Source organism: Lactuca sativa, chromosome 4, assembly GCF_002870075.4.
Source record: "Lactuca sativa cultivar Salinas chromosome 4, Lsat_Salinas_v11, whole genome shotgun sequence".
NCBI classification, from domain to species: domain Eukaryota; kingdom Viridiplantae; phylum Streptophyta; class Magnoliopsida; order Asterales; family Asteraceae; genus Lactuca; species Lactuca sativa.
The window spans coordinates 42,977,652-42,987,638 of NC_056626.2; the positions used below are offsets into that span (position 1 = coordinate 42,977,652).

The window sequence follows — 9,987 nt, forward strand, 5'->3', positions numbered from 1 at the left end:
ATTATAAGTTGGTTAATAAGCTTAAATAAATATAAAACTTTAAGTGTAATCATATATAAACTAAATTTCAATATTAAAAGAATATATTTTTTTCTACTTATAAAGTTATGTTTTTAACATTTAACATATTATACTTAATTTATTAGGTCTAATATGTTGTTGTATGTAAACTATTATCATTTTAAAGCTACAACTTTTGAACAATTTGTATAAAATACTTAAATTGTTATTTTAAATACAACCTAACAAGATCAACTTAAATATAAATTTTAGTTCAACTTAAACAACCTAAAGAATATTTTGTAAATAGTTAAAAATGATAAATTGTAGTGTCTTTCTAATACTGATTATAAGTTGGTTAATAAGGTTAAATAAGTATCAAACCTAAAGTGTAATCATAAATAAATTAAATTTCAATATTAAAATAATATTTTTACTTCTACTTAGAAAGTTTTGTCTTTAACTTTTAACATATTATACTTAATTTATTAGTTTTAATATGTTGTTGTATGTAACTCATTCTCAATTTAAAGCTACAACTTTTGAACAGTTTGGACAAAATACTTAAATTGTTAATTTAAATATAACATTACAAAGTCAACTTCAATATAAATTTCAGTTCCACTTAAAAACTCAAAAAAATTTTTGTGAATAGTTTAAAATGAAAAAGTGTAGTGCTAAATGCAAAAACTAAATTGTAGTATCAGTTTAACAAAAATATTTCCTAAAGATATTCTTATAATTATTAAAAGTTTTCAAATAAGTTGCTTAAAATAACTTACAATAACAATAGTTAAAAATAACTATATATAAATGATTATACTGTTACCTTTAAAATAAAATAATGTTTTAAATAATTATAATGATCGAAATTAATACTTTAAGCAAATAAATTTAAAAAAAATAATTAACAATAACAACAACTATAAATAACATTAAACTATATATTATATTTAATTTTATTCATGAATAACCCACGGGTAGAAGTCATCCAAAAGATTGAGATTATGCAGTTTTAATAGATGTATATATTATCATATAATTCAAATTAATCAATATATTATATCAACTTAATATATGAATTATTATATCAAATTTAATAACCACATTATTGTTATATTTAAAAAAACATATATTAATAAATATTTCAGCTATATAGATCCCTCTATATAGATCCCTCTGCGACAAGACGCATTCGCCTCTTTGGTTATATCATCTTGACTTGAAATCTACTAAAAGTATCATACATCCTCTTTACGTTGTAAAGAACCACTCGGGGAAACAGAAAAGACGTTGACAACAAACCTAATTTTTACCCCCATAATATCCAACACTTATTACCTGCATCTCCTTCTCAAGATCTCTTCTGTATAATCATTAATCACCATACCTATTCTGTCGGTGTCCCAACTCCGCTTCCCATCTGCGCATCACCACCAAATACCATATCCAGGTGTGTTTTTCATTCAACTCTAGTTGCTTCAGTACATACTTCTTGATTCGATTCGACTTGATTTCGTGCTGTTTATCTTCTTAAATCCAATGATAAGACACCCGATTTACTTTGACTTTAATTCAATTCAACATTTGATCGAAACAGGTAATGTTCACAAGACTTGGATTATTTTGAGTCGTGCGCTCGATTTGAATTTTGCTAAGATCTTAGGAGTTGGTTCTATCTAGTATATATTACGAAATTAGACTACTGATCTGATGCTTTAGGTGCGGAATTTAAGTTCTCATAATGTGCACTATGTGGTTGGCGCTTTGATAGCTCCGACCATATATATGTAATTCGGAAACCAAATTGGAGAGAGTTAAGAATCTGGTTTCCAATAGAACCCTTTGCATCCAAATTTTCAACAAGAAGGTTTTGTTAAAAGCATAAAGATGAATGGTGGTAGCAACGCTGAATTGGCTTCTACTCTTAGCCCTAGGAGATCAAATATAAACGAAAAACGTGTTTCTTTTGATATCGAAGATGATTTTGATGGAGGATTGAAGAACTCAAATACTGATTATGTTGATAAACATAAACCTAGCTTTTCAAGCTCCAAGAACCCCATTGTCATTGCTGATATACTCAAGACATTATTCCTCATACTTGTGTGGTACACCTTCAGTACATTCTTGACATTGTAAGTGTCTTTTGGTATTATTTGATTTTAGTAGCTAGTTTGATATAATGCAGTGTTAGAACTTAGAATGTTCTTTTTAGGTATAATAAAACACTATTGGGAGATGATATGGGGAGATTTCCTGCTCCTTTATTGATGAACACAATTCATTTTGCAATGCAAGCTGTTTTCTCAAGGGCAATCACATACTTTTGGTCACAAAGATTCGAACCAACTGTAACTATGTCATGGAAGGACTATTTTATGAGAGGTAAAGCTTTTTGTGCCATTTTTCTTGTTTCTTATTTTTTAAAGAAATTAAAGCTTGTGATATGTTTCAACATTAATGCTACAGATCCAATTTCCATTTCACAGTTGTACCAACAGCTCTTGGAACAGCACTTGATATCAATTTGAGCAATGCATCACTTGTTTTCATCTCTGTTACATTTGCTACCATGGTTAGTGATCTTTCTGTTTTGACTTCATTTTGGAATGTCTGGGTTGCTTTAGTTAATTATAAGTTCCTCTTTTGTTTTGCAGTGTAAATCTGCTGCTCCTATATTTCTCCTGATATTTGCTTTTGCATTCAGGTAATATTATTTATAACTGTTGATAAGTTTACTATTTGTTGTTAATTCTAGCCAATGTGATGGATTTTGGGTTTTCTGCAGAGTTATAAAGCTTAAACCTTTTTTAAGTTGATATGGTTGTTTAGTATAATCTATAATGTTTTCTACTTTTCTAAAGGACCTTTGCATGTGCTTTATTTTGCAAATCTTGATTACTCTAACCTGATATTTGACAATATATATCAATTTGTTTTGTAGGCTGGAGTCTCCAAGCTTTAAACTTTTAGGCATCATGTTGGTGATATCATCTGGAATTTTATTAACAGGTATGATGTTTTTTCAGGCATATAACTTTGGACTTTAGAAAATAATTCCGTTTATTTATTTTAATATAATCAAAGTTTGATAGGTAACGGTAATTTACATACTATTTATATGCTAGTTTTTGGTCCTGATATATATCATCATGATTATAGTTGCAAGAGAGACCGAATTTGATTTATGGGGTTTCATTTTTGTGATGCTTGCTGCTGTTATGTCTGGTTTTCGTTGGAGCATGACTCAAATCCTTCTTCAGGTACAACTCATTATTTCCTTTTTTTTTACTTATAACAATTATACAAAATGATTTTTTTTTTTTAACTTAATCTTGTTTCTCTCCTTGCTGGATTACTTTGATTCCTATCCAACCTAAAGAAAGAGGCCTATGGTAAGGAAAGCACTTACTCATCTTTATGTTTTTAATTTGAATTCAGGCATGCAAATTGAAATTATCTTATTAGATTTATTTCATTGTTTTTTGAACAGGTTTGAAGAATCCGTTGACCTTAATGAGCTATGTAACTCCTGTAATGGCCCTATTAACAGCTTTGCTATCTCTTATTTTGGATCCTTGGGATGAATTTAGAAGTAGCAGCTATTTTGACACCTCAGGGCATATCATCAGGAGTTGCTTCCTCATGCTTTTTGGGGGGATGCTTGCCTTTTTTATGGTAATATATTAATTTCCTTTATTCTTAAAGAAAAAAAAATGCGGAACATCTGATGTCTAACTATTTATTAATTGTGCAGGTATTAACAGAGTACATCCTTGTTTCAGTAACAAGTGCAGTAACTGTGACAATAGCTGGGGTTGTAAAGGAAGCTGTCACTATACTGGTATGCTGCAAATTGCAATGCAATCTTTATTTATGTTGTTATTTACAAAAACAGTCCCTGTGGTATTGTAGAATAACAAAAAGACAAAATGAGGGTAAATTGGTTATTTTACAAGGGGAGTTAACACCCACCTCATTTGTAACGGTGCGAGTCAGTGGGACCAAAGTTGCATGTAACAAAATCGGAAGTTGGACCAAACTTGTAGTTTCCACAATACCACAGGGACCATTTTTGTAATTTAATCTTTTGCTAATAAATTTTTTTGTTTGTTTTCAGGTGGCAGTGTTTTACTTTCATGATGAATTTACATGGCTGAAAGGAGCTGGTCTGGTGACCATAATGTTTGGTGTGAGTCTATTCAATTGGTACAAGTACGTGATCTCAAAAAATCTAAATTCTTCTATAATATGTAAACCCTTTAATGAGTATTTATGTATTTAATTTATTTTTTCATATATATGATAATGATATTATCAGGTATCAGAAGTTACACAAAGATAAATCGGATATAGGTGAGTCGCCCGGGTCTGAAACTGCAGTCCCTGCAAAATACGTTATCCTTGAGGAGATTAATGATGAGGAGGAAATGATCCCGTGATCGCTGGTCCATCATAAGGAAGAGGTTGATGTGTGGAATCAGAAAAAGTAGGTCTAGATAATTAATTAACGTTGAGTAAGTGAGTGTACAAAGTTCCACTATGATTCCTGATAATCTTGATGAAGATTAAGGAAAGGGGGAAGTGAAGTTATCTGATGAATTGTAACTTGTTAGTGTACACTAATATACAATCACCCTTGTATGTTGTATTCAGGGAGAAACAAAACCATACATATTGTCATCATTTTTACATGTTTTGGCCTACCAATTTTGAAATTCAATAGAGTTTTGTGGTTTGTAAAACACCAGCATTACACGTGACAAGTGTATCTTTTTGGGTAAACTACAGAATATTAATGTGAATTTTGGACGAGTTAGTAATTGAAAATTGTCAAGTTTTAACTCTCACATATTTTGGGCGTATCATTTTACGACTAGTCGTGCATTGTCTTTATATATCAACCTTCCCATCATTTAACTTGGTCTCGAATACCCATTTAGCCCTACTTTTTTGCTTTTTCTGGTGGATTTACAAGCACCCAAATTTTATGTTTTTAATATCTTGTAGTGGGCTTTATACATTTCTTCTTCATCAGTTTCCTAAAATCATCATGGATACCAAACAATTGGTTGCTTACCTAGAGCCCATGCACCTTGAAGTAATCGGTATTGGGTTTAATTAAACTCCAATGTTTATTATGAGCTTCATTAATTATTACGTGATACATGTCTCACATCCTCATGCCAAAAGATCTTTGGGATTCCCTTCTCTACAAGAAAACATCATATTGTATTCTATGTCGGTCTAGCTTGTTTTGATGATAACTTGATACCCTAATCTTATTATTTTACTAACTTTTTTTTTTATCTAGTGTGTAGAATTTAGTCAAACTTATTCTTTCTGAAACTTCTACATATTCCATTTCTTGCATATTGTTTGTAATTTTTGTAATTATTTGTTGGAAAATTTTATTTTTCTTGAACTACTTTGTATTTTTTTATTATACACGTCAAAGTCTTTAGTTTTATAAAAATGGTTGGAATTGTTAATGTTGATGTAAATGTCAATGTTAAACTTAAAGTCAAAGCCTTCCACCTCCCCTTTGATTACTACTACTCTTGCAAAGTCAACCCTTCCTCGACCACTTCAAAAATTAGAATCGTACTCAACTTCTAACGCTTGTTCTTCAACTCCCTTACTTCTCACATTTTGTTCATGCACAAGACCAATTTTGCTATCAGCTCCCAAACATGCTGATAATGGATTTCATTCAAGAAAGAAAAAGCATAGCTTACATAGCCTTCTACAAAGGAAACAAAAAACATGACACCAAATCTTACAAGACAATTTAAAAAAAAAAAAAAAAGCTTATCTGCCTCACAAAGACAATGTTAAAAGAGTGGTTCTTTCGTATTAATGCGCTACAATACAAATATGTTTTATTATTCAACACGTAGGCGGCTTTAAAGCCACCAATATACAACTCAAGAAATTATAACTTGTCCAAATCCTCTTCCACAACAACACAATTATCACTATCCACTACAACCAATCAAAACTCATAACTAAATCAAGTACTTTGGCCCTTTTTTTATTTTAATTTAGAAACCAATGGATGATAATTTTCAAGGATAATACCCAAAAATACTAGTTCTTTTTTTTTTTTTTAAATCAAAACCTCATAAGGAATTACAAAAATGTCCTTTAAGCAGTCTTTGTAACTTCATGGATAGCTTTCGCCAAGTACTCAACATTGCCAGTTGTAACCCCCGCCATACTGTAATTTTGTACATAATATCTTTACATCATATTTCAACCTCAAAAAAAAAAGTTGAAATTGATAAAATTAAGGGTTTTAGAGCATATTACCTAATTCGCCCATTTCGGGTCATATAAATATGAAATTCATTTGTCAAGCGATCAACTTGTTCAGGAGTCATCCCACTATAGCAGAACATCCCAATCTGTTTGTTGAACAATAATATAAAAATAAACAATATAATTATGCAACTTAATCTGCTACAAAATACAAATGTAATTACCTGATTGGTTATGTGTTCCCATGATAAAGGGGAACCCAATTTTTCAATGTTTTCCCTAAGAGCACTTCTCATCCCAATGATTCGGTCAGCCATACCCTGAAAAATAAAAAATAAAAAGTGATCACCATTTTGGATTTGATTAAACGTGAGGGTAAATGACCAATTTGCCCTTCTACCTTGACTTCCTTGAGCCACAATTGCTTTAGATCTGGATCACCAAGAACAGTTGAAACAACAAGTGCACCATGAAGTGGTGGATTGCTGTACATGGGTCTTGCAAGTTGCTGCAGTTGACTTTTCACAGCTATTGCTTGCTTTTCATCTTCACATACCAAGCTACAAGAAAAAAAAAAAAAACAGAAACATTACAATTACATTAAAAACATCAACTTATAAACAACAAGTAATAGAGAATCTCACCTGAGGCATCCAACTCTCTGGCCATAAAGACCCATATTTTTAGCATATGATTGAGAGCATCCAATCAAATGCCCATCTTCAAGGAAAATCCTAATGGATTTCACATCTCTTTCTGGATCACCACTTGCAAAACCTTGATATGCCATGTCAAAGAAAGCAAAATGACCTTTCACCTGTAAACATTAAAACATTAAAGACTAATAACTTAAAAGAGAAGATATATATATATATATATATATATATATATATATATATATATATATATATATTATATATTAAATAGGGTACATGTACACAAACCTTAAACTGGTAAGACATTTCTTTCCATTGTTCTACTGTAGGATCAACTCCTGTAGGATTATGAGCACAAGCATGCAGCAAAAAGAATGACCCCTTTGGTGCATTCTGAGAAACATCCAAGAAAACAATGTCAACAACTGTTTCCAAGAAGAAATTTCATATGTCATTCTTGATTACCTTAACATCATCCATCAGTGAGGCGAAATCAAGACCTTTTGATTCTGGATGATAATAATGAAATGTTCTTTGTGGTACATTTGCATCCCTCCAAATGTTATGGTGGCTAACATTCACATCATGAGCAAAAACAAAATAAGATGAATACAAAATCAAGATTCAAACTTTTGACCAAATCTTTATTGTGTACTTACTTGGACCAAGTAGGGACTGGGATATAGATATGAGAATCAGGGGAAAAGCGTTTCTGGAAGTCTGCAAAAATTCTGCATGCACCAGTGCCAGATAAAGCTTGTATAGCTGCAATTCTTTTATCTTTGATCAAGTCAGAATCTTCCCCATAGGCTAACTTTAGGGTTTCCTCAACCATCTTATTGCTTCCTCCCATTGGAAGATATTCCCTGAAGGAAAGTATGATTTGTTACAAGATACTATGCAAATTATTATAAAATTAGAAAAGATAGAGGACATCAGCTGTTTTCTTGATTTAACAAATCATAAAATTCATGTGATTCGAGTCAATGATAACGAAATACGAGTGTAGAAACGGATATCCACTTGGAAATCTAACCCTCGTTTTCAATCACTAAGATAATAAGAACTAACAAGCGTAGTATGAAATTCAAAGATAATAAAGGAATTTTTATCATGTTGAGAAAAGCAAAGAAAAAGGTAAGAATAAAGCCGGAAGGATAAAAATGGTTGGTGGGATTTGTAAATATAACAACCACAGGACCACCATAACATCGATGATAAGTGGATTTGATCATGAGGTTTCATGTAACCCAATGTTAGCGTCGTTTCTATGCAAGATCTAGCGATTTCGATGTTGCCGATAAGTTTTTAGGCGTCAAAAGCTGGAAATTAACAACTGTAGAGGAGAAGTGCACTGTGCACTTTACAACAATATCTGCATGGGGAACAAATCACTATAGCTATTCATTTGTGATTTACCTCGATTGTTTATTGCTTACCTGAATTTCTCAATAAACAATTTGACGAATGAAACAAGAAACTCGAATTAAAAAAAGGAGTGTATATCTCGTCACTCACATGTTCATGCTTCCAGCAATCCGTCTCTCTGCTTCTCTGACACAATCGAGGACTACCGGCTTCCCGTTATCATCACGATAAGCTCCCTGGTAATCCGTTGATTAGAAACAATATAATCTAAAGTAATCTCGACCATAAAACCTTGGGGTTTGAATATCGGCAAAAATCTGAATCCTCGTGAAAGTGAAAATGAAAAGAGAAACTTACAACGCCAACATTAACTTTATCAGGACTAGGATCTGCAAGAAACGCTTCAGTCACGCCAAGAATGGGATCTTTGGGCGCAGGCTCAACATTTTTCCACCACGAAGACATGGATCGAGAGCCATGTACCACCGAGCTGGAGGTCAGGATTCGTCTGGTAATTGCTGTCCGGAGCGCCATCGATCGGATATTGAAGGTGTCGCTCTCGGTGTGTGTGGGTTGCGATTGCCGGAGCTGAAGTCCGGGCAGGTTGCTAGGTGCTTGGTTTTGTTGATGGTGAAGTTAATGTTGATGTTGGTGATGAAATAGGTGCCGACATTGGGATGCGTAAATATAGCGTCTGACCTTTTCTTTATTTTTTTTAGTTTATCGTCTCTTTGAATTTTCTTATTTTTCACAGAATATTTTATAACTTTTTTTTTTTTTTTTTTTTTTTTTTTTTTTTTTTTTTTTTGTTGTCTTGCTTCAGGTATTATTCGGACGTGCGTACAATTAAATGTTTACTTTTCTTACAAGCCCATTCGTTTTAAGGGCGTTTGGGATTTGTTTTTTTAAAATAGTTTATAGTTTATGTTTATTTATAAAGACGTATATTTGGTATCAAATTGTAATCGAGTGGTAAATTATATTTAGTTTATGTAACTGACAAAAAACGACAATTTATATATTTTTTATATTTTTTTCTTTTTTAATATAGTTTATCTTTTTGTTATTTATAATAATATTTCTGATAGAAAAATAACATGGATAACATCAAAAATAATATCTTTTGCAATTTATGAATATATATATAAGATTTAAGAAACCAATTATTATTATTATTATTATTATTATTATATTTTTAAAAATATTTATTTAGATTGACTCAAACCTCCTATAATTATATTTCTAAGTATTTTATAACCCATAAAAACCATGAGAACAAAATTAATTACACTTTCATAGTAGAAACTCATAATTATTAATTAATTAATTTAAATAAATTATTAATTAAGAAATATTTTATTTAATTATGTAAAATTATAATCGTTGATTAAAATAAAAATGTGAAATTAATTTTCAACGTGTATTAAACTATTCTTGTTTGTGAATAAAAGAAAAAAAAATAATGATATAATACAATGAAATGTTAAATTTATTATAAAAATAAAACAACCACAATTAGTGAAGTAAATTAAAACTGTTATATAAATCAGATAATTAATTTAATCAAATAAACATTTATTAAAAAAATCAAAAATTACAAATTAAAATTTAAAGTGGTATTAACAATAATAATAAAATATGTTATGCGAAATAATAATCTACAAACTATTTACAAAGTTTTAAAAACTTCTTTATAAAC

At 30.7% G+C, this 9,987-nt stretch overlaps 2 protein-coding genes across 2 annotated transcripts; one reads left to right on the forward strand and one right to left on the reverse strand.

Moving 5' to 3' along the window:
- The first annotated feature begins 1,233 nt into the window (after positions 1 to 1,233).
- LOC111914644 (probable sugar phosphate/phosphate translocator At1g06470) lies at positions 1,234 to 4,748 on the forward strand. Its single transcript, XM_023910341.3, has 12 exons — positions 1,234 to 1,453; positions 1,601 to 2,138; positions 2,219 to 2,388; positions 2,493 to 2,578; positions 2,661 to 2,710; positions 2,948 to 3,015; positions 3,166 to 3,266; positions 3,386 to 3,398; positions 3,497 to 3,681; positions 3,761 to 3,847; positions 4,124 to 4,218; positions 4,325 to 4,748. Exons 2-12 carry the CDS (start codon positions 1,891 to 1,893, stop codon positions 4,443 to 4,445), a joined length of 1,224 nt encoding a protein of 407 aa, XP_023766109.1. The 5' UTR covers positions 1,234 to 1,453; positions 1,601 to 1,890; the 3' UTR covers positions 4,446 to 4,748.
- A 1,087-nt stretch (positions 4,749 to 5,835) lies between these two features.
- Positions 5,836 to 8,993, reverse strand: LOC111914645 (aspartate aminotransferase, mitochondrial). The gene is made up of 10 exons (XM_023910342.2): positions 8,646 to 8,993; positions 8,439 to 8,524; positions 7,580 to 7,786; positions 7,386 to 7,491; positions 7,209 to 7,313; positions 6,909 to 7,081; positions 6,665 to 6,824; positions 6,489 to 6,584; positions 6,316 to 6,410; positions 5,836 to 6,223 (listed from the first exon to the last, which is right to left on the reverse strand). The coding sequence occupies exons 1-10, from the start codon at positions 8,820 to 8,822 to the stop codon at positions 6,151 to 6,153; spliced, it is 1,278 nt and encodes a 425-aa protein (XP_023766110.1). The 5' UTR covers positions 8,823 to 8,993; the 3' UTR covers positions 5,836 to 6,150.
- Positions 8,994 to 9,987: the final 994 nt, after the last annotated feature.

Excerpts from the sequence above, each read along its gene's own strand:
- LOC111914644 (XM_023910341.3), top strand. The coding sequence starts at position 1,891 with ATGAATGGTGGTAGCAACGCTGAATTGGCTTCTACTCTTAGCCCTAGG. Across the intron at positions 3,016-3,165 it reads ATCTGGAATTTTATTAACAG|TTGCAAGAGAGACCGAATTT; the intron begins GTATGATGTTTT and ends TCATGATTATAG. Across the intron at positions 4,219-4,324 it reads AGTCTATTCAATTGGTACAA|GTATCAGAAGTTACACAAAG; the intron begins GTACGTGATCTC and ends TGATATTATCAG.
- LOC111914645 (XM_023910342.2), bottom strand. The coding sequence starts at position 8,822 with ATGGCGCTCCGGACAGCAATTACCAGACGAATCCTGACCTCCAGCTCG. Across the intron at positions 7,082-7,208 it reads AAATGTCTTACCAGTTTAAG|GTGAAAGGTCATTTTGCTTT; the intron begins GTTTGTGTACAT and ends TAATGTTTACAG. Across the intron at positions 6,585-6,664 it reads TGTGGCTCAAGGAAGTCAAG|GGTATGGCTGACCGAATCAT; the intron begins GTAGAAGGGCAA and ends TTTATTTTTCAG.